Below are 24,387 nucleotides of genomic sequence, written 5' to 3'. Positions count from 1 at the left end.
GATTTAATTCTATTTTCTGGAGATCTATGGCTAACTTCTAGTGACAACATGCCCGACATACACAGTACTGTAGAGCCATTTGATTGTGATAGATTTGTAATAATGATATCAATTCATCAACATGTTAATCTTTCATCTTTTTCCAGCGTGATCCTGAATTATTTGTTGCCCACAATATAAGTTTTTGAACTCCATGCAGACAGTGAATGTAGATCAAGATTGTACATATGTATGTAGATTCAAGCTTTTTACACTTGGACAGTACACAAGTTGAAGCTACTGTTGAAAGCAAAGTTAACATAATAAAGTTATTACATACTAAATTGAAAACTGCCGACTGATCTGTCTCGTCCATAGACTTATTTTCTCATGTGATTTTGGACAGACTACAATGAGCACCACCACGATGTACTGCATGTTGTCCCTACTCCTCTATTAAGATGAAAAGAGAGAGAGAGAGAAAAAAAGATAATGGCAACATTTATAGCAAATGTTGAAACTGCTTGTACGTCGTAGTTGTGCAAAGACCTGTTTACTGTATGTGCATCGTGTTTAACAAAATGGTGTAATGTACAGCTGTAGCATGAAGTTTTATGTTTGTTTCCTTCGATATGTGAAAAATCTGCAAGTAGGGCAGTGGTGGATGAAAATACTTCAATGTGTCTTTATATTTTTCTCTCCCCGATTTCTATTTTTCATATTTTCAGTGCAGCAACCGTTGACTTGACAATAGAGCTCCTTGCATCAGTGCTGGCTTCGTAAAGGACAACTGAGGATCATTCATTCCCTTGCCTGCAGATGCACTCAAACATCTCCTCCCCATCTTCCTGTAACTGCCAAATCGCCGTGGTTACAGATAGGGCACTGCCTGGATGCTGGTGAAATCCTGTTCTGATATTCCTGTGCGAAGGCTCCACTGCTGTAAAGTGTACAAGTGCTGAAGATATTTTGTTTGTGGGTGGTCCTGGTCAGCGTTGTCCTTGTAGCCGAATTCCAGCAAGAATTGGGATACAATTGTTCACGGCCTACAACTGGAAACCAGTCTACAAGTGGACACCAGTACCAGTCCACATGTTTTGATGCTTCTGATTTTTACATCCCAGCACGATCTCTTTTGCTGTGCAGTGGTGGTATTAGTGATGTAGCTGCTGGAACCACACTTGTGCACTCACACACATACACACACACACACCGTATACACTGTCCTACAGTGTGTTGTGCTGGGAAGAAAGTTTAGATAGATCTGAAGTAAACAGCAACCGCTCAGTAATGACTTTGTGGTTTAGGACAGCATTCAGACATGTCTGTTTCACTGCTCAGCGCTGATTGGCCAAAGCACTTTTCCAGACCGAAAGGGTTACTACTTGTTAAGGCGCATTTATTGCTCGTGTGAAGTGATTGCTTCATCGCAGACTGTCGTTGTCGGCCGGCAAACCGTCTGTTTGTCTGTCTTTTCTCCCGAGGAAGACGAGATGGAAAAGCCATCGACTCTCTTGCCCAACAGCGGCAAGCGGGGACCAACCTGCTCCCTGAGCGGAAGCAGCTCCAGCGAGGGGGAGGGGTCGGACCAGGAGGACATCCCCCCTTCCCCATGCAGCAGCACGTCCAGTGGCCCCACCTACGTGCGACCCCCTGGGTTCACGCACCATGGCCAGGAGATCAAAGTTGACCACAAGCCAAAGGTCAATGTGAGGATCAAGCGAAAGATCAAGCGCCAATCCATGATGAAGGACGTCCTGCCTAAAAGTCATGTGACCTCGCACCCCGTCGTCTCCAAGGGGGCTCCCAAGGAGGAGAAAGGGGCTGTCCCGGTGCTGCCCCCAAGCTCCATCGGTGGGATGAAGACCAAAGTCAGGAAAGGTATGAAGTTGACCATCCCAAACAAAGTTCAAGTATTGAATTGAAGTGTTCTCTTGATCTGCCCTCTCACTTGTACAATATGGTTTTTGTTTTGTTTTGTTTGTTTGTTTGTTTTTTGCTATCAATGCGTACTCGATGCAGAATAATGAGAACATTTAGATATTGTATTAGACCTGCATATAGTATGTACCTTTTATCATGCTACAACTGTACATGTAGGCCTATCTGTACAGTACATACAATCTGTACACTGTACACTTATAGTGCCTGCAGGGCTCCTTTGTAAAGAGCGATTTTAAGATGACAGCTCTTCCCTTTAATTGTTCCCCCCCTTTGTTTTGCTCTACAAAAAGAAAAAAAGAAAGAAAAAATCTTATCAGCACAACTCATTTGCACATCCCATTCCTTCCTCTGTGACCTTAGACCTGTCGGTCTGTGTGTCTGTCTGTGTGTTTGTCTGTCTGTCTGCCTTTCTTCCCCCCCCCCCCACTGCTCTCGTTTATTTATTTATTTATTTTTTCTACAGCTACGCTGTACATGTACTTCTGTTCATTATCCCCTGTCAGGGATTGATGAAGTCAGTATTTAGTCAGTCAGGAATTTACATTACCAGACTGCCTGTTAACAACATTCTACGCTGTAGCTCAAGCAATAAATACATACAGTGCACTATTTTTCTAATTTGTTTTTTTTTTCTAATTTGAGTTTCATTAGTTTTAATAGACTGAGGAATCGAAATTGTCAAGCTGTCATAGGCTAATTGTTGCAGCTGTGCCCATTTCAGTGATATTGCATTTTTATTATTGTTATTTACTACAATGTAGTTAAAGGGAAGGTAAACCCAAAGAACAATGTGGATTGAGTGAAAGCAGCAACATTAGTAGAACGCATCAGTGAAAGTTTGAGGAAAATCGGACAATCGATGCAAAAGTTATGAATTTTTAAAGTTTTGGTGTTGGAACCGCTGGGTGAGGAGACTACTAGAGGATATGACATATGAGTGGACAACAATACAAAGAAAATATAAAGGAAATTCAACAAAAATTCACTTTTCTAGAATCATGAAAGAGCAATGGACCAACCGCTTTCAGAAAGCAGGGGGAATAATTGCTATCCTTAACATATGTCAATATCAAGTTGATGGAATTTGTAATTTTCATGAAAAATGGATTTTTGCAGAATTTTCTTTATATTTTCTTGGTATTGTTGTCCACTCATACGTCATAACCTCTAGTAGTCTCCTCACCCAGTGGTTCCAACATCAAAACTTTAAAAATTCATAACTTTTGCATCGATTGTCCGATTTTCTTCAAACTTTCACTGATGTGTTCTACTAATGTTGCTGCTTTCACTCAATCCAAATTGCTCTTGGGGTTTATCTTCCCTTTAATAATATCATTATTCAACCACAAAGACAGACATACAGTACCAAAATACAATGTAGTGCAATACATGACATTTTGACAAAATAAAGAAAAAACAATCTATGAAAGTGAAAAACATTTTGACTCAGCCATGAATTCAGAGCTATTGAGTGGAGGCTCATGCAAACTCCATCGTGAACAAATATTGGAGATTTTCTTTCTCTTTCTTCATCCTATTTTATGATTCATTTGCTTCAGATAAAAAATGTTTTCTCAAAAGAAAATGCATGGAAAGTTTTCTTCCCAAGCTTATTAGTAATTTACACCTTGTATTTCAATGTTGTAGGACTGTGCAGGTTTGCGCTTACAACTACAAATGTACAGTAGTTTTTGCATCATGTACCGGTATCTGTACAATTTTTGTACTACCACAGGCAGATGTGTTCCTTTTAACGGACTCTGTCTTTTGTCCGTTTTCATCTCAAGGGGCATATCAAGTCATTGTGTGTTCACTACATGAATATAATACAGTGTGTAGACTCTCTCTCTCCTTTCTCATCTCATGGGGCATATAAAGTCATTGTGTGTTCACTACATATGTACAAGTACACACATAAACTCTCTCCTTTCTCATCTCAAGGGGCATGAAGTCACTGTGTATCACGTGTAGTGTACACACCTGAGTGTAATATGCACATCGTGTAGGCTTTCTGTCTTCATGCCTGGAGGTTTTAATAATCTCCAGGGTCTAGGGCAATTACCCCCTGGGCAATTACCCCCGGACCATTTCCCCTGGCCCTAATCCTAATCCTAATCCTGAACCTAATCCTACCTATGCCTAACCCAAACTCCTAACCCTAAACCTAACCCTAACCCTAATCTTAACTCCGAATTACCTTACCACTTAGAACCAGTATTTAGCCTTGGGGGGGGGGGGGGGGGGGGGGGTAATTGCCCTCTGGGGGTAATTGCCCGGATACGAATCTCCATGATATTGTACACATGCAGCAATGCTTGTCAGTCTCATTCTCCTCATATATATGTAGATGAAGTGTACAACTTTGTATGTGAAGAAGGAAAGTCTCGTACAATTGTAGGCTGTGGATGCATTTATCAACTCATTTCTGGCATAGAAATACAATGTAATTCCAAACAACTTTCAGGGAGATTTGGGCAAATGTCAAAAAAAAAAGTGTGATCGCAAACACATTTGAGCTAGAAATGAGTTTCTGTGGAGGTGATAAACGCAGCTCTCATTGTTTTGAAGTGGTACACGTTTACAGCTCTGACCTGCTCACACCAACCACTGTCAACTACACATCTCTGTTCCTCAGGTCAAACTGTGCAACATTGGAGCTGCACAGTGACAAGGCCTCCCTCTTGTCTCACGATAGAGATGAGAAACGCAACAGCTTAAGAAACGTGATCCAAAAGGCCTTTACAAACGCACTTTGATAGGTGGTATATTGAATATGAAATGTGTTTCATACATGGGAAAGATGGTGAATGCAGCCATAGAGCTGCTCAATGCCATGAACATTGTTACAAACAGTATTCTATGTTCCCTTTCTCTAAAACGTCTTGCTCAGTTCTACCCTTCTTCGAGTCAGGAGATTTTTCATCGATGTGGATGGTGGCAGATGACAGGAAATTAAAAATGTTCTCGTCTCTGTTCGTGCATCTCTTGAGGGGATCCAGAACTTTTGCCTGCTGTCGACAGTGAATAAGGATGGTTAAAAAACAGCTTGCGTACGACATGCACCCATCAGTTACTTTTAAAGGGCTTTTATTTTGTTTGCTTTGTTGTGCAGTTATTGTGAGGTTGCGTGCATTTGAATCATTCTTCATTTGCTTTTGATAATAGGTATATGCTCAGTTCTGCCGCAGCATGCTTCATATCAGAAATTTTAATAGCAGAGATACATGTGTTTATCTAGATGCCAGTACATTGTTTTCATGTTCCTTAAAATACTGTACAGGGAGGCCATACCATGGGTGTAGGCCTATAGTATGATACTCCTCCATCAAATGGTGTTTGGGGAAACTTGATTCAACACCTCAGGTCCACAGACCAATGTACAACATTGAATTTATAGTCAGTGGCATACAATTCATCAACCTACATTGTGCAATGTGAACACTGTACAGACTGTACAATTTTGTATGTTACATTCCTCTGAAGGCACTAGATCCACTTGATGGTAACTGTTGGCAACATGACAATTATATTGACTGCGTGCAGTCAAGAAGTCAGATGGACAGGTTGTGTAAAACTCCCTGCACAAGTTGAGGTCAAAGATGTCTGGTTAGTGTGGCTGGGGTAGGAGAAGGGGAGGAGGGAGGGGAGGGGCAGGGGAAGGGATGAACTTGTTGGGAGATGTTGTACCCGTGCTGGATACTACAATGTACAAATCTGTAGCTTCTTTTTCTATGGCATAATGGTAGTCGTGACAACCATATACTATATGTTTGTGTGTTTGCCATCTGAAGTCGTGGATGATACGGATTATATATTTACTTTTCACTCAATTGAATCGTAAAGAGACACCTGTATGCAGCGATCAAGAATTCTATAGAGATGCGTGAAGGCAGCAGGACAATACCAGCTTTGAATTGTTTGTTCTGACTGTCATCTGGAACAGATATGAATTTAGAGGAGAATCTTACATTACATGTACAGTGTAGTCTCAATAATGAGCAAGGATTTTACAGCTATTAAAAGATGGGCAAGGATATTTGTGGATTTTCCCTCCCTTATCCATAGGTACATGTATTATCTTTTACAGTTGATTTGCCTACTGGATATGTGTAACAGTATGCATGCAGAATTTTGAAGTGAATTCTGAGAAGAATGAAAAAAAATCAACAATGAAGCTGAGGTACTACAACTGTATTTGTGTTACAGGGATCATTTTTTTTTATTTTTTTTTTAAATCCCTTCTCTCTTGCAATTGAAGTAATATAATCTCATCTTCACTGAGTGAAAAGCTGGTAAGTCTGTGTATTCTGACCAGCTCGTTTTAATACGCAATACAGACTGCTCTCTATGGGTTTTGATGCCCCTATGCAAATTACCATGGCAACAACCCAAAATCTAGACCGAACTGGAAGCGGGTACAAGAAGTTGCAGTCAGTGTTGGTTTTAGAAGATCTCTGATTAGTTTAAAAATGCAACTCTAGAGGCTAACAAATGTAGATAATACATTTTGTACACTGATTGCCAAAAAACAAATTATATCCCATACAAGCAGGAATACCGTGTACTGGTGGTAGAGCAAAAACACTACAGATCAGATGCTTCCTTTTCTCCTTAATAAAATACCAATGTTGTATTATGATAGGAAAGCAGCTGAAAGACTGCCTTTTTATTTGATTCGATTTTTTTATTTTAGTCCTTTCGAGGTGCCTCTGCAGACGTACACTGTAAGTAGCTCCTAGATGAATGAGCTGCATCACTCGTTTCAAAGACGATTGGACTTTTCCTTTTGTGATACATCATCAGAATCATAAATCATAGCTCCTTCACTAGGAGGCTGTCATACATGCAGATTCTATGCAGGAAAGCCACAAATCCGCATAGAATGTGCAAGCCTGATTTCCTCTCCCCTCGGGGAATGGGCGGAATGATGAGTTCTGACGTGAGCTGCATTTACCCCCAGTCTCGGGGATAAATCAGATCATGCTGGATGTACAGCGAAGAGCAAAGAGGATTTTGTTGAGGGATGATTTCATGAGATATTACATAAATCCTTTCTAGCTGTGGAAGTATCTACATGTACAAGTGAAGAAGTATACATATATGTACAGACAATTGTACCCATACCTTTCTACAAGTTGCTGTTGAATATAAATTTGTAATTTATAGCGAGGCGCAGTGCATCACTCTTTTGATAAAAAGCTGTAATATGGATATTTTTGACAGTATGATATTTCCGGACATATTCTGTCTTTAATGTTCTGATGAAAAGAAGAAGAAGAAATAATTCTACTTTTACTACTGTAGACAGAGCTGGTATTAAACCTGAAGATGCATAGGTTTCAAAAGATCATGTTATATTTGTTGTTTCTGGTATGCCTAAAGGGGTTGAATGTAGTAAACTTTGAATACAGTAATTACTTTTCAGGAAAAAATCATCGTTGTGGACTATTGCAGTCCTACAGTCATGTACAATTTCCATACACTGTATGTACATTGTACATTGATTGATGGCTGACGATTGTAATGAGCCTGCAGTCCGTATTCAATTCTTCAATTGCATTTCATATCTAACATGTCTGTTCCTTCATAATGGAAGAATATATATTACCAAAATATGATACAATCTTGTACATAAAGGCACAGACTCTTGTGTACTATGAACTCGAACAAATTTCACTAATCAAGAGAAGATACAGGGTGTACGTCAGCTGTCTTTAAAACTGGCATTCAATGGCTGGTGCATGGTCTGATGATATGTCCATGATTGGTCTTATCAAATTGATGCTCTGGTACACAGTGTATGCAGTCTATACATTCAGATGAAATATGGAACTATTTGTTTATTCTACAGATCTGCACAGCAGGTTTTACTGCTGTGGAAGTTAACATTTTGCAGCTGTGACCGCAGATGGATTTTAAAGAAAGCACGCTTTGCCATCCGGCTTTTTGTAGTCGGCATTTGATACACTTGCTGCGGTATCTCGGCTTATGGCTGTTTTTTGGATTACAACCTGTGCTGAGGTCAAGAGGCCATATCTAGTAACCTCTAAATGGATTGCCTGTTCGATGATAGCTTGTAATTCAATATCAAGTTTGAAGCAATTTAATCTGCTTTCCCCATAATTGAGCCCAACTGACTGCATCAAAAGTTTTATATTCTGAGCCTCCCCGGTCTGTTTTGGCCCCAGGTAGCACTTATATTTGCTGCAACATTTCTACATTCTTAAAATGAGAAAAGAAAAGGGAAAAAAAAGGTTTCCTCTGAAGAAAAAAACAAGTTAAATCAAGATATCAGGTGAAGTTAATAAAGTAGGGAATAAGTTGTTGGACAGGTGATGAAATGAATCAGAATCAAGACCTATGTTTGAAGGAGAAAAGGGTCACTTTTATACTTTTATCAGTGAGTTTATATGGAATACATTAATGCAAACGTTGTGTATATTTTGATAGTCAAATTATCAAAAGATATGTTTACCTTCATACATTAGGATTGAGAGAATGCAGCAATATAATACACTGTAGGTGAGCACATCAGTGATTAAAGTATGAGGGAAATCGGTCAATCAATTAAAAAGTTATGAATTTTTGAAGTTTCAGTGCTGCTATTGCTGGATGAGAAGACTACTACAGCTTGTGATGTCACATGCGTAGAGTGATATTAAGAAATCATGAAGAAAATTCAACCTATTTCATTTCTCTTGCATGATAAAAAAGCACTTGACTTGCCCCATTCAGAAAGCAGGGGGAATGCCGGTAGCCCATGATGAATTGAGTAGATCAAGGATGTTGTACTTTGTATGCTGTATGCACACATGTACACATGTAATTTGAAACCATTCATCTATGAAGAAAAAACACAGTGTATTACCCAGCAACATCCATTCTTTAATCCCCCCCCCCCCAAACACACACACACACACACACACACATCTGCAGTCTGGAATCAGGGCTGCTCAATAATTTTCCTTGCTTAAAAAAAACAAAAACAAAAATGAACGTACAGTTTGCACTGATGCCCCCCAAATACAGTTATTGATTTCCTCTTGACCATGAAAGGCCCTAGTTGCTCGCCATGGTGACAAGATACGACAGATAAAGAGAGAGAGGGGGGGGGGGGAGGGAAGAGAGAGATGGGGAGAGAGGGAGGGATGTATAGAGAAAAAAAAATATAGGGTGATGTATCTGCCCGTTTATTTGGTCCTTAGTGCTGCGCTAAATGAGCTGCTGGGATAGCATTGATCACAGCTGCAGGGCAGGGTGAGGGTGGGGTACGCTCAGGCAGGTAAACTCTCTGTCATGATGAGGGAAGCCAGAAGGAGGTTGATGCCATGGCAACGGGGAAATCAGAGAAGAGTTCAAAGATCTGCAAATGCTCTCGGCCATTGTTAAGGGTGGGATTTCACGGAGCACGCGAACGATTTGCGAAGGACGCGAATGGCAAAATCCAGCATTCGTATTTTAGTCTGCAAAAGTTCGCCAAACGAACGTGAGGGTTCGGAAGCGTCGTCAGTTGTTCGCGAATGTCGTTTTTACTTCGGCGAGAATTTCAAAAAAGTTTGAAATTTTTTGCGAACCTTTTCCGCACACTTGGTCGTGATTTGCTCGTGAATTGTTCTCGAAAGTGTCTTTAAAGCCTCGTCATATGCGCAAGACCTTCGCAAGACACGCGCGATGTTCGCAAAATGTTCGTGAAACCCCAAACAGTCTCCGAAACTTTGGAGAATGTCTCGCGTATGTTATGCGAAATCTGCGAAGTTTTTCCGATCATTTTACGACGTAATCGCAAACTGTTCGCGTACATTTTGAGACATTCTCGCGAACGTTTAGCGCACGTTTGGGGGATGTATGACTTATACGTTTTCTACAGATAAAAATCGTAGCATACATCTAAACATCAAAGAATTATTAACAACTATAGTAACAAAAGAAATTAAAGACTAGCAAAGAGAAAGAAATGTTTGATATACAAAAAAAATCGCAGAATACACTTAAGATTAATCTTAAGTATGTAAAATTTCATTTGAACTATAGAGATTATGTGTCGGAGGAACTGAAAAAAAAAAATCAGATGCTCGTTTCTAGTGGAGATAGGTATTAGGAAAAAGAATGTAGGCAAGCACACGATAGAGAAATGAGAGAAAAAGTAAGGAGAAATAGAGGAAAGAAAAAAAATTCAACTCAAGACAGCTTCCACCTCTCCTTGGGTACATTTTCTCCCATGATTATTGGAAATGTTTCGTTGTTCGCATTTCCGTCGCGTGTTCTTCGTGTACGTAACATGCTGTACTTTCGCAATGATACACACGACATTCGCACAAACGTCGTGGAAACTTCGCACAAAATGCGCAAGAATAGTTTTCGGCTTCATTGTCGGAACACATTCGGAGAAAAACTTTTCCGAATGTTGGATTTTGTCATTCGCGTCCTTCGCAAATCGTTCGCGTGCTCCGTGAAATCCCACCCTAAAGGGGACGAATCTTAAAATGCTTTTAAAATGCAGCGCAAGACATCAATTAGTGGTTGTCACTTTGCTCTCATTAGTCTTTGCAGTGAGATTTTATTGACAGTGTGGCTAGTTTTATGTTTCCTTTTTAGCGTTTTTTAGTTTTTACAAGAAAATTCTGGAATTCATTCCATTTGTTTTTTTACTAACTAATATGGATGTAAATTTGGCAGAACAGTTTGCTAGTAATTTAATAGTGGAAGCATGTTACTGTTCGATTTTATTGCTGCTGATACATTGTACAGCTGAGCTAAGGGTCATGTAATGTGTAAACCATAGGTCATACAGTTGCCATTGCCAGACCATAGTGATAAATGCAGCACATAGCCTTTTCAGTTGGCAAAAACAAACAAACAAACAAACAAACAAACAAACAAACAAACAAACAAACCAAATAAATAAAAACAAACAAACAAAACAAATAAATAAAAACAAACAAACAAACAAAAGATGGTTTCCACAATCATACATAACAAAAACAGACTATACATTATAGATTCTGTTATCAGTTGATAAAACGGTTTGATAATATAAATCTCATGTGTCTTTATTGAGAACATCATAAACGTTGATAGATATGAATCATGTATCATTAGCTTTCAATTTAATGAGACTATGTTTGTGTCTCGATCGTAAATTCTAGATACGGGCTGCTGTACTTTCGAATCCCATCTTGTTTTTGTTTGCACAGTACATGCCAGTGCATGCAATGCCCATGTCAGAGACTCCTAGCGCTAATGCGATGCGTCATGTCGTGTGCACAGTCCCGTGTGTACATAATGGCGTTGGCATGGTACACATCCACGGTCTATAGGATGAGACATGGTTGGGGATGATTCTTCAGAAGGACACAGCCTGTGAGGTATGCGCGGAGTTGAAACGCAGATATCCTCTTTCATCCAAGGGCAGGATCTTGTTTACATTTCGTGGTGTGGGATAAAGACATTGGTGATGGACTGCAGCATCCAAGATAGCAGAGAAAGAAGATGAGCAAGAGGAGGAGGATGAGGAGGAGGAGAAGGAGGAGGAGGAGGAAGATGAAGATGTGGTGAAGAGAAGGGATTCTGGTATCTCCCCTAACAGCAGGGAGGATGATGGAATGGACCTTCACGCAGACATCCAGCCACGTTGACAAATTCCTACACTTAGGTTTTGTGTCCTCTATGTTTTATCCCAACATGCTTCAAGCCAGCAGTGAGAGTGCGAAATCACAAGACAGTGTAGCTTTACATTCAGATACAATGCCTCTGCACACATACAATTTGTACTGCATTTGGTAAATTACATTTTACAGTCTTCTGATAGAATACATTGTTTTCATTGCATTGAGATAATTCATTCTCATCTTCAATCAATGATTCATATTCATGATTTTGAAATATTATCTCTCCCGCATTGAGGGCAGGATTCATGTTATCATTTTATCATTTTATCTCAAACGTGACTACTACACTGAAATAAACAAAACTCCAAAGTGAGGACATCTTTATCAAAGGAATAGTTTCTCCTTGTCAAGCATTATTTGCCAAAGATAGTATTTTAAAGTACATTTGTATTGGTAACATTGTAAATGAAAAGAAAAAAAATGAAAAAAGGGGGAAAAAAGAAAAAGTAAAACAAGAAGAATTGATGATAAAAAAACCCTGAAATGAACCTGTAAGGTACTGTGATATTATGAACATTTGTCATTTCTAGTCACTAGCTAAAAAATATCTACAACCTAGACTAATTTCCACTCCAAATTCTCAGGGCTGCAGAATGCATTTGTTGTTCTTCTTTGATGTCTCCTGCCAAACTTGCTGTTTCAGATGAAATAGGGTTTTTTTTTTCATGAATATGAACTGTTTTTATGCCCTGCTGAGCCAATATAGAGAATCTTTTCCACATTCTGCCAATACTGACAAGCAAATGCTTCTAACTGCAACAGTAAGACATGTACTGTCTTTAAAGGCATTGTTTACCATTTGCAGATGAAACAAAAACCCACCTTTCATGCTTCAAAATAGTTCTAAAATGTGAGTTAGGGATAGGATCAGCCAAAGTAAAAATGGGGCCACTATAGTCAATGTGAACAAGAACTATAATAAAATTTGTTTATAGAATAAACTGTCTACAGTTATGGTTTATTGAGAAAAATAGTAATAGCTCCTTGTATTTTAGGATTTATATTGCAAAATTGTTACATGCATCAAATAAGATACATGTAACTCAAACATTTTTTTTTTTTAAATCACTGCATTTCTAAAGGTAAAAAATACCTTTAATAAAGATTAGACAAGAAGGGGATGTTTTGATCTAAAACAATTACAAAAATCTTCACAATCTACTATATCATCTCCATGCAGTGCAGGAGAATATATGTTGACGGACAACACATCATCCACAAAGATTCAACGTATTCAGTGCTCGCGTGCGTATCTTTTTTATTTTTTTAATTTTTTTTAACCGGAGCATTCATTTGGAATGAGGATGACAATTTGCCTTCGACGTTGTCACAGCAATGAGGTGACCCACAAATTATGCCTCCATGGAAAATTTGCAGAACGGCAGTGTCAGTGGTAAACACGCTGACTGTCGGGGGTTTCTATAAAGCTATAGCCTTGAGCTAAGCTATAGCCTTGAGCTACAATTGTATTATTGGTGGTAATCAACAGTTATTGCAAAACATATATTTCATTAAATGTACTTTAAAAATGTGACACATGCAATACACATTGATACTGACATAAAATGACAGTGTGTTTTTGAAGGAATACATGTGCAATGTCTGAAATGCCGAATAAAAAATAATCGTAATTTTGAAAATTATCAGAATGCAGTGCTATCATTTTCATTCATTCATCAGATTCTAAGGGTAATGTTCCTGGGTAAAAGACATGTTTGTCTTTAATTTGATACAGAAAAAAAAAACCCACACAATTTTGACAGGATTGTTAGAAACATGCATACATGTACTTAATCATAGCTTAACCTGGTCATTATTTTTTCAATTCTGCATGGTATCGTTTATTCAGGGACATATGGAATTTAAGCTTAATCATGTACATGTAGGCTCTTAAAAAAAAACACCTTAAAGTGCTGTAAAACCCCCACATTAGAATTTTTTTTTTTTCACAAGATTGCTAACTTCAATCTCAAGCTACATTGTATATCAAAATCCACTTGTTCAGTACTTGTGCAAGGTCATTCAACATTGAGAGTGGAGAATTTGAGAAATTTTACCAACAAAACAAAATCAATGTGTCTATTACAAGTAAGGAACAGACTGTCTAATAACTTGGAAATAGGAAGAAAAATACCAGAGGTACAGAGTTTGTACTCCTCATGAAGAACATTACTTGTAATATTCACGAAGTTTGTGTTGTGCAATCCAAACTTTGAAGTTTAGTCCACTGCTGACATTTTGAGGATGAGCAACAACTTTATTATTCTCAGATAATATCGTTCTTTTATGCATGTTAGCTACCAGTGCTTTCACTGCAAATGTTTATAAAACAAAGCATTTTCAAAACCAGGCAAATATCTTTAAAAGCAGCAAGCATCAGCATAGAATATAGAAAAAAGAAAACTGGTGTATCTTGTGACACCAATAACATCATGGTGTTTAAATGAAGGGTGATAAATTTTCTCATGCTACATCTGTACATGCTGTGCAACCATGAAAGAGAAGGGGGGGGGGGGAGGGAATTGAAGAAACTAACGTCTCCCTTTCAACACTCGGCGTGTAATTGATGCATCAGCGGTCGTTGGGCTCCACGACAGCAATGCGGCCCGAGTTTACATGTGATGTGCTTGTTGCCTAGCAACAGGAGGTTCTTTCCTCTTTCTCTCCCCTCTTCCTCTCTCTCTCACGGCAGCAGTGGTAGCAGCGGGCGACGACGGCAGCCGTGCAGAGTATAGAGCGTGGTGGCTGTTTGTGTATGGGGCGATGGCACTGCTACGACACACGGCAGGGAAGAGTAGCAGCTGAAACCAATCTCTGCCACCCCTCAAGTGCCTAATTTTCATCCAGCCATCTCTCATTTTCTTTCCACGTTCTATCTCTCCTCCTTCTCTCCCACTTGAGTTTCTTTCTTTCTCTCTCTCTCTCTCTCTTCCTGTTTCAAGAAGTTGTGACTGCAATTGTTGTGATTATTTTCTATCTCTATTTCAAACACACACTGCGTGTATTAAACTCGCTGCATAATGTCTGCGTACGTGTACATGATTGTGTATGCAAATGTACAACTGTACACACAGTCAATAACTGTTGCTACTGTAAATATATAAAACGATTATCTTCTTCACAAACTACCTACCTTCAGAATGTATAGCATTACATTGTACATTGATATAGATTTATTCCTTTTTTTTTCTCTTTCTCGCTGCTCATTTCTTTGTCACTGATCATTGTACGACAGTTTTGTTCTATTTACAAAGTGATATAATCTCTGAGTGGGTGAATTACTCTTTTCTCGTCATCTCTGTCCGATCTGTATTTACTCCTGCTCTTGTCTATCAGATTCTCCTGTAACTGCTTCCATCCGAAGTAGATCTACGACTAAACCAGCTCACTTTCTGTTCAGATCTCGTTGGTATGATACATGTAAATCTCTCATCCCATTGTATGCACTGGCCGTGTGTGTCTTTTATAATGTACAATGTACAATGTATGTCATTGTCATAGGAGATGCCCATACATACTGTATGAGGCCTGTGCCATATGTAGATCTATGCAAAGACAAATTTTTCTTGAAATATGGTGTATACATATATGCACACCGTGACACCACAATACCCCCATCTTTGCATCTGGTTGAATATATACCCCAAGCAGCTTGAAATATATTCTTTCTGTCCATCTGTTCCATTTGTAACTGCTCATCTTTTCATTTAGCACTCTCATGCCAAATAGAAAGAAGTGCCATGGAATCCTTCTCCACAGTACTGTTTTACGGCAAGCCAAGAACTGAATGCTGATAGTTTGTGTGATCCTGGCAACATCTTCCACTCTCAATGAGGACAGCTTATCATCTGTCTGTCTGCTCATGTCTGTCTGTCTTTCTGTTTTCTCTTCTTTTTTTTCTCTCTCTCGAGTACTATCTGTACATATCTCTTTCAATTCTTATATCCGCATCGTGTGAATTATCCCATCTCCTGTGGGATGTTTATTGATATGTCTTTCATTTTGGCAATCAACATTCTTTAAAAAAAAAAAAAAATGTTATGTTCTTTTTTTCTGGAAACTCTCTCTTCTCCCCTTCCCCCTCTCTTTTTCTTGCTGTCTTTCTATCTTCTAGACTAATAGCATTGTGTCACTTCCTTATCAAATTACAATCCATTTTTTTCTTCTTTTTTGTTGTTGATAAAGTAATGAATACATTTCTGTTCATCCATCCATGCCCTTGGAAAGAGTACTGTAGTTTGTGAATTATCTCCATATATATAGACAGGGAAGTGAAGTGTCCTTTAATAAAATTATCCTCATACATACACACACACATCATACACATACACACACAGACATTTACACTCTCTGTCCATAACCCAATTTAGAAAAGCACCTATCACAATACTGCTTCTAGCTGTCATTGCAGTTACCATGGCAACATGAAGAGATCAACCAGTCAGCCATCATCATTGTGGTTGTCTGTGGGGTAACTGCGATGATGTAACATGTGACAATTTCAAATGTCTTCAGGAAAAGCATCCACGCTTCGTTGCAGTTTTTAGGAGTGCAGGTGCACCTTGTTCTTGTGTATGGTTTGCCAGTGTTTACTCTGTATACACTGCGAAGTCCGTAGTGGTGAACGCATCTTGCTGCTTCTACAAACATATGATCATACACTGTAGTATCATTTTGCATTGGTACAGTGGAAGCTACAAGCATGATTCAGCTTGATAAATAAATTAATCAAAATTATTCTTCACATGACATCTCTACAATTAAGACCTACAATTGTACTTGTTACATTGTTACATATATTGTATCTTTCCCTGACAGATTAAGAACCAGGTATACCTGTATGTACACTTTTATACAAGGCACCTACAATATATTGTACAATAGCAGCAACACCAACAAGAGAAGATTCAGTGTTGTTTTCAGTATTTTTGTTCTATTTTTGTGTTTTTGATTTTTTGTTTTCTCCCATTGTATCTTGTTGATCTTCCTTAATGTAGATTTTAAGATGTTGAATGTTCTCGTGGTGAGTGTGTTTAATAAAAGATGTACACCAATCAGAAAGAAAGAAGCATGTGAAAATCATCGATAGGCAGGGAAATATAAAAACTGTGCTTCATTATGCATTCTTTCAACACATGGGGGGGGGGGTAGGGAAGGGAAGGGGAGAGACTGGTCATTATTTCCCCCTTGTGAATAATTTGTGTCACCATCCATTTGCCATTTGCTTTTTTTCTACTTTAGCAAAATTGTCATGATTCATTGATCTGCAAATGAATTGAAATCTGCATCGGAAGGAATGCAGTGATTTATATTCATTAAATCGTGATTTCAGATTTATGGCTTCGGTTGGAGAAACATCCTCTGCATACAAAGCAAGATGATCCAAAATTTTTAGCATGTGACGATGGAACTGTGCCTCTGTGGTGGTGACACATTATGTGTAGTCACAAAGCTACGTTGAAATGATTTTCAATACCGGTAATTTTTTCTGCATGTTCTGTAGACACACTCATTGCCAAATTTTATAAAGCATTGTACGCAAAGTGGAGACTGTTGATTCTGTGAAAGTAATTTAGAAATAATTGTCTACCACACTGGAATGCACAAGGTAAAAAGTCAAGTAGGGTTACAGTGGTTAATAATAATAATAACAATAACTCAGTATTTATATAGCGCTTATCAATAAAATCCTCTAAGCGCTTTACATGATATATACTTATTAAAACATAAACCACTGCATAATCCAAAATACTATAATTTACACAAATGATTAATCACTTATATGATAATAATAATTACATAAATACACGGTTATCTACACTACAATGAAAAACACAATACCCTCAACAGGCTGGTAACAATACACATTTTACTTGGTTCAGAAAGTATATTTTCAAAGGTATATTTGTATGGTTACAATGTGTATTTTTCAGGACCGTAACATTGAGTACATGCTGAGAATGCCATTGGGTTTGGAGCACACACTATCCATTGTACACTGTTTAATGATAATCAAATACACACATAACAGTGCCAAACTTGAAAAGCCTGATAAGAGTTCACATGAACGGTTTAGGTGTATACTCTGTGTGTACAAAATGTGTATACCGTACATGTATTTTTGTGTATAATGTGTGAGTGTGTGTGTGTGTGTGTGTGTGTGTATGACTGAAAAGCATTTATAAACAACAGTGGTCCTTGCTAAAATAACATACCCGGTACTTATTATTACTTTATCCAAAAATGGGCAGATATACATACATGCAGATGTATGTTCTTTTTACAAAAGTGAATGCTAATGTTTACCTTTTTTCCCTTTTCTGTGACAGTAGTGTTACATAGGAATTGCCTTGTACTTTGAAAATGCTCCCTTAAAAGATACTTTGATGGTGATGGGTTTTTGCCCCTTCAGGCATCCCTACAACCCGTACCTGTACCTCTGCTTCTGAGTTGTTTCCTATTATATAAAGACAGCATGCTTGATAAATTTCGTGAGATCTCTCGTCTTGAGTGTCCAAGGTTTCATCACCCGATATCAATTTTATCGTCCTGCTGTTATTAACACTCCAGGACTCGTCAAGAGCATCAACAGCATTGCACTACTTAAACAATCCCCAGGGCATCTTCCTTTTATTGAGTTTAATACTTATTTTTCCCCCCCTTTTTTTTTTCTTCTGTCCAAATATAACCACACCCTTGCTGCTAGGAATATGATGAATAATTGATAGCGCAATGACATCACTTGCCAGCCCTAAGGATTTAATATGAGTGGCTGGACTGAGAACTGGTGCATATTGTATTCTAATTCTCATATCTGGTCACCTCTATTTTTCCCTTCTTCTTCTTTTTCTGTTTGTCCAACTTTAATCAGCATCCTATTTCGGTCTGTTACATCATCTGCCGTGTACAACCACACCCAAAACGCCTCTTGGTGTCATGAGTTACTGTAGCAAGATATTGCGTTGTTGTTGTTTTTTTTTTTCTCTCTCTCTGAATGTAGTCATACAATGTCTGATGATTGGTATGACTAATACATGGATATCCTCCAGGCATGCAAAGTGGAGTGTGAAACATAGAGAGTATTTTAAAAAAAGACCCCCCCCCCCCCAAAAAAAGAAAAAAAGAAAAAAAAAAGATTTTTATTAAAAAAGAAACATGCATGTACACAGTGACAGATCTGAATAACTGATAACTTTCATTGAGTTGTGTTTTTTAGTTACTACTTTTTAGTTACTTCTGTGGTAGCTTCAATACAGGTGCTGGTCAGGAAAAAAAAAATGGAAATTTTCTTCATTCCATATTTAATCATTGTGATATTTTGCTGCAATCGCTCACACACCTAATGCTGAGTTTGATTCGGTAAATGTTTCATTCACTCATTCATGTAATCGTTCTTTTCTGATCTCATTCTTTCATTGTCCATTATCATTTTCTAGAATAAATGCCTGCAGTACATATTATAGGCACGTGATGACACACCAGAATGTTTTTAACAAATGCTACTTTTGTATAATCGCAAGCACTTTACATCTGCTATACGGGATTGGAATATGATCAGAAAGCTTGAGTGAGTAACATGGCAGTCTAGTAAAGAGTAATTTATGCATGCTGAAACAGATTATTGTAGCAAAGATGCTAGTGTACAGCTTTGCTTCTTGTTCGAAATCTCCCACTAGACGTGGTGGTATCATCAAGTTTAAACCCCTACTATTTACTTTAAAACCCAAGACAGGTCAGCAGATGACAAATGCCTATTAAATACTAGTCTGGTAGTCAAGGGGTTAATGGCATGCCTGTTCCCATACTGCACACAGTGTACGTGTATGCATACAAGTACTTGTGCTGCAGTGAAAGATTACAAATCGTTGTGGCGTGTTTCAAAGTGATCTTGAGGGAAGTGCATCTCTCGCGCGGTTGCCTTTTTTTTTTTCCTCTGTCCCTGGAGATTCCTGGAGACGGTGCATATTTATTGAAATGCGATCCGAATTGGAACAAAATGAGCGGCAAAGAACGGACAGAGACTGTTCTCGGAGGCTCGTGATTATTATAAGATGATTCATTCTTATTTGTGAGTGTGTGTGTGTTCGTGTGTTTGCATACGTTTGTGTCTGTGTGTGTGTGTGTGTGTGTGTGTGTGTGTCTTCGAAGTTTTTTTTGAAAACGCTCATAATGACATTGGCATTCAGAGTATACTGCAAAATGCAAGTGGGGTTTGTCAAAGACAAGAGTAGTGATAATGGGACTTTTCAGAGTTCCCTTCTGATCTTGGTCATGAATATTTTACTGTGTGTTTACTGCAGTGTTTTGTGTCGTCATTGTCTTTCAAAGTGAGAATCTACAGGATGTATCAGGTACTGTAGCTTCTACCTTCATCATTTTTAGCAGAAATGAGATTTTTAATGGTATATTGCCAAATTTAGTTAATTTCCATACAACTGCATTTTAAAATCAGTTTGTCATTGTGAGATGAGATCTGCATACTTTTCTCAGTCAGGTTTGAGCTATCATGATCAAGGTTTATTTCTAATAACACTTCACATGCATCTTGTGTGCTGAGAGGTTTGATTCCAAATGACAGTGTTCTCCAAAATACATTTTGTATTAAATCTGTGACACATACTTGTACATATGTTTCCCTAGTGACATACATGTAATTCATAAAGTGTTAATTGTGGCATAATGATTTTCACGAATTCACAGAGTTTTATGCATTTTAACCCCACCCCCTTCTCCCCCCTCCAAAAAAAAAAGAGCTTGAAAAAGATCCCCCTTTTATACACAGTGCCCATTATACAGTTTGGATAATAGAATAACTTGTGTGCTGGTATAGTGACAATAGTGTGTTTGTATACAAAGTGTCTTTGATGATGGAAATTCTACCATGAACAAAATGTCCAAAGCAGCTCAAACTTCTCCTTTCTTTTTTCTTTAAACAGAGTGCATTCATTAAACTGATGATACCAGGTTCACATGAAACATTGAATGTACATTGTGTACACTGCCAACCCAGTTCCTCCATTGCTTGAGATATTGATGCAGAAGAATCTATTAAATCCCTATTTGACTCCTTGAAAGTCAATTTCAAGGAGAATGAGAGATATGAGTAGTGTTCAGTTGAGAATTTGTGATTGTAGAAACCCTTCAACATTTGAGCCATGCTTTTAGAGCCTAGTGCGTGATCAGCAGTAGATATTAATGTTGCGGAAAGTGTCGATGTAAATTGTTCCGGGCAAATTCACACTCACCAGCCGTACAGGATATTTAATACACTACCTCTAATCCCTCGCATTTCACACAGGCCTGGACAAATTCCTGTCATTGCGCGTTATGGATAGTCTTGGCACAACCAGACTCTATATTGGACTTTTGCTGATATGATGACGAATGCATTGTACAATGTATCTTGCTGTTGTAGTGTAGTATTTAACTTTCACGGGCAGAAACATAGTGGTTGAAATTGTGGTGACTCTTTTCAAAAGATCTCTTGTACAATGGTATATTTGTCATCATTAAAGCAAAACAAACAAACAAACAAGCACAAAACCCAAGATAACTGTTGATTGTGTGGTACATGTTGTACATACACTGTACATTGTATTTGTACAAAACAACATATTGAATTTCTTCAACTGAGCAATTTTTAATGGCACCATATCTTCTGGCATAGCATTTGCTGTGGTTATTCTTTGTCATACAATGTACAGTGGTTGTTTTTGATAAAAAGCAAGTGGTACATGTATGTATAGGAAGCCAGATCCTATTCAGAGAGTGACCCTTCATGCACAGCTTTAATAATTTGATAAGGAAGTGTGCATGAAATCAAGACACATTCGTGACATTGTATTGCCACAGTCAGCATTCCTTGTACACATGATATTAATCAGTTTTCTTTTTTTTTCTCTTTTTTTTTCTGAATTATTGACTACATGGAGCAATACAATGTGATGTAGGGATTGTTATTGTTTCATTGAAGATGATGTATTGCACAGCTTGAACTGTACCAGCATGTATGCTGCGTATTGTATGAGAAATGACAAATTGGCCATGCAAAGAAAGACTATACCTAGGCCAACACAGGTTGTCTGATCCCACCATTGTTTACTGCCCCTGACAAGAGTCATTAGAATATTGATTTTTGGGCGTGGACTTGCCTTCCCCCTCATTCACCCCACCCCCCCCCCCCCCCTCACCCCAACATGCTAACTGTAAATCCATCCTCATTTAATAGGACCAGAATATATGGGTATGGAGTGAGACACTGCCTTTCATCAAATTTGAACAAAGTCCGACTGTGTTTTGAAAAATATGTTGTCCCCTACACTGCTGCGGGATTCACAGCTGATGCAGAAGGAACTGACTCATGGGATGATGAAGCATTTTTTTTTTCTGTTTCTCCTTCCCACTACCCCTACTCTCACCCTCTCCCTCCCTTCCCTTCTCTCTTATATTCTGTCTTGTTCACTATCTCTTACGTTCATCTTGTACACATGTGTCCAAATTCTTGTTTCGTGGAGAGCTTGTGATTTTCTTTCAGGTCTGTCTTTTTCTTTTTCTTTTTTCTTTTTTTTTTTTTTTTTTTTGCAATTGCCATATCAGAAAATACACTTTGTGATTGTAGAATTCAAAGTCCCTCACTTGCAATCTATTGTGCCAAAGGGGTTTCTATGATTGCAGAATGAATCTATGCTACTTATTGTATGAAGTAGATAGAATAATACAGCAGACAGGTAGATGTTTGTGACCAGGAAAATATGGCACTGCAGTATTCTCTGCTTGTTAGCATAGAATTTAAATATTGAGAGCAGATATTGTCCAATTAGCCTGGCTTCTTGAAAAAAAAAAAGTTGAAATTTCTCTTACATTCATCTTTTTCAAATCCTGCCTACAACTGTAGATCTTATTAGGAGAATCCCATTAAAGGATGGTATATCTATAGTTTTGGTTGAGATGGGGTGTCAGGTTTCCAACTTCTTTTGTGAGATAATGATAAACCTCTTATGTAATATGAGAGAGCATGCAATTCTAAGAGAAATTCAAAGTTTATTTGATGAAATTTGGTTTTGAAATGGCTCCACTCATGCATACATTTGCAAAGTTTCATTATGCTACCTCAAATGGTTGTTTATGTTATGGTGTCCACAAAATTGATGATGGCAGACAGACATACAGACAGACAACCCCAAAACATTATGCCTCTGGCAAATCTTTGTGGCGGAGGCATAATGATAGTTGATAAAGATGATAATAATTCAAGTATTCAGGTACTAGACAGCCAAGCTTGGCTTTCTCTGCTCTGTAGGAGCCTCATACAAGGGCAACCCCAAATTAAGGAAAAAAGGAAAAATCTAATTGTTTAATTTTGTTCATTTGTGTCTTTTAGTGATCATGCTTTGCCCAAAGGCTGAAACAGGCTGGCAATATGTAATCTCCTATTTCACATGTCTCTGTTTGATCTGTGTCAGCTTGCCTTGCGAGAAAAAAAAAAAGGAAGAAAAAAGAAAGGATTACAACATCCAGTAGGTAGACTCCACTACAAAGGCTGTATTTACTTCTGTGAAATGGGCTATTTGTGGTTTGGAAAGTGGTCGCCATTCAATGCATTAAAACTACGGTACTAAAAAGAGGGCTTGTATGCAACCATGCATGCTGTTGCTGCTTATTGAATATCATCCTACAATTGTGTAGTGATTGTTGCATAGCATTTGGCTTTGCTATGGAAAGTGATTGAACAAGGCAGTAATCCCTTGAATTATGCAGTTGCGGACATTGACTCATCTGTACTTTTAAAGTCCCATCACAGTCACTACAAATGTTGGAATCTGCAATTGCACCTTGTATTTTGTCTTGAATGGTATTTAACGTTATAGTGAGCATGTAAAACTTGATTATAACTTCTATCAAGAAAAAAAACCCAACTACATTGTACATCTATTCATTTAGGCCTATTCATTTGTTGTTTATTCAATTATTTAATTACCAGTATTAATTTTTACTTCATTCATTCTATCTCAATTTATTTTGCTTGTCTTTAAGATCAGAGTTATCATGCAGTAAATATTTGTCAGGGAATGTGTGTGTTGGATAAAGGTTGCCATGGCTACTAAAATGGAAACAGATATATGTATTCATCAATCCTGGTTACAACAGTGCAAAGGAGAAAAGCAGGGAGGAAAGTTCTACATGTACCATGCATCATTGCCAAACTGCTGAAAATTTCACTTGTATAATCTTTACTTGTGCATCAACCCTGAAGTCTTTTCAGCCTTCAATATGGCACCACTCTTGAATGAAATGCAGTCATGCTCACACAATAAAGTATCTTTGATTCTCACTTTCTCATAGAGTGGAATCATGTCAAAATATAACGGGGGGGGGGGGGGGGGGGGGGAGATGCCAGTTGACATTCTTAGTGAACAGGGATAGTATTTACACCGAGTGTGATTACACAGCAAATGATACGAATCTTATCTCGTAATTTTTGGCAGTAGTTGAGTGGAATCTAGTAGAGACTGTAAATGTCAACAGAAGATTTGATACATGTATAATATAGCAGACTGTCTTCATGTGTGAAGTCTTAGGGAAATGATGATTAAGATGAAAACAGGAGGAAATGAATTAGGAGCGAAACGAGAATAAGATTACGAAAAAGGAAGGGAAAAGAAGATAATGAACAAGAAGAGAACAAGAAGATGAAGAAAAAGGAAGTTACGTGTAGAGTAACAAATACGGTGCTGAGTATAGATGTAATTGAGTCAGTTGGGGAAGTTACAATGTTGTACAATATTTTGAGGTCAAC

General features: G+C 38.2%; 1 protein-coding gene across 1 annotated transcript in view; it reads left to right on the top strand.

The window, feature by feature from the left end:
• The first annotated feature begins 1,189 nt into the window (after window positions 1-1,189).
• Window positions 1,190-24,387, top strand: part of LOC139734227 (uncharacterized) — a 30,235-nt gene continuing 7,037 nt past the window's right edge. Inside the window, exon 1 of the mRNA XM_071645027.1 lies at window positions 1,190-1,860. Within this exon, the coding sequence (XP_071501128.1) occupies window positions 1,473-1,860 (388 nt within the window). The 5' untranslated portion in view covers window positions 1,190-1,472. The remainder of the gene's footprint in view (window positions 1,861-24,387) is intronic.

This window comes from Diadema antillarum, unplaced genomic scaffold, assembly GCF_040938485.1.
Source record: "Diadema antillarum isolate AM-2024a unplaced genomic scaffold, OU_Dant_1.0 seq00000514_RagTag, whole genome shotgun sequence".
NCBI classification, from domain to species: domain Eukaryota; kingdom Metazoa; phylum Echinodermata; class Echinoidea; order Diadematoida; family Diadematidae; genus Diadema; species Diadema antillarum.
Note: the sequence above shows the minus strand (reverse complement) of the source record. Positions and strands in the feature narration are given on the sequence as shown.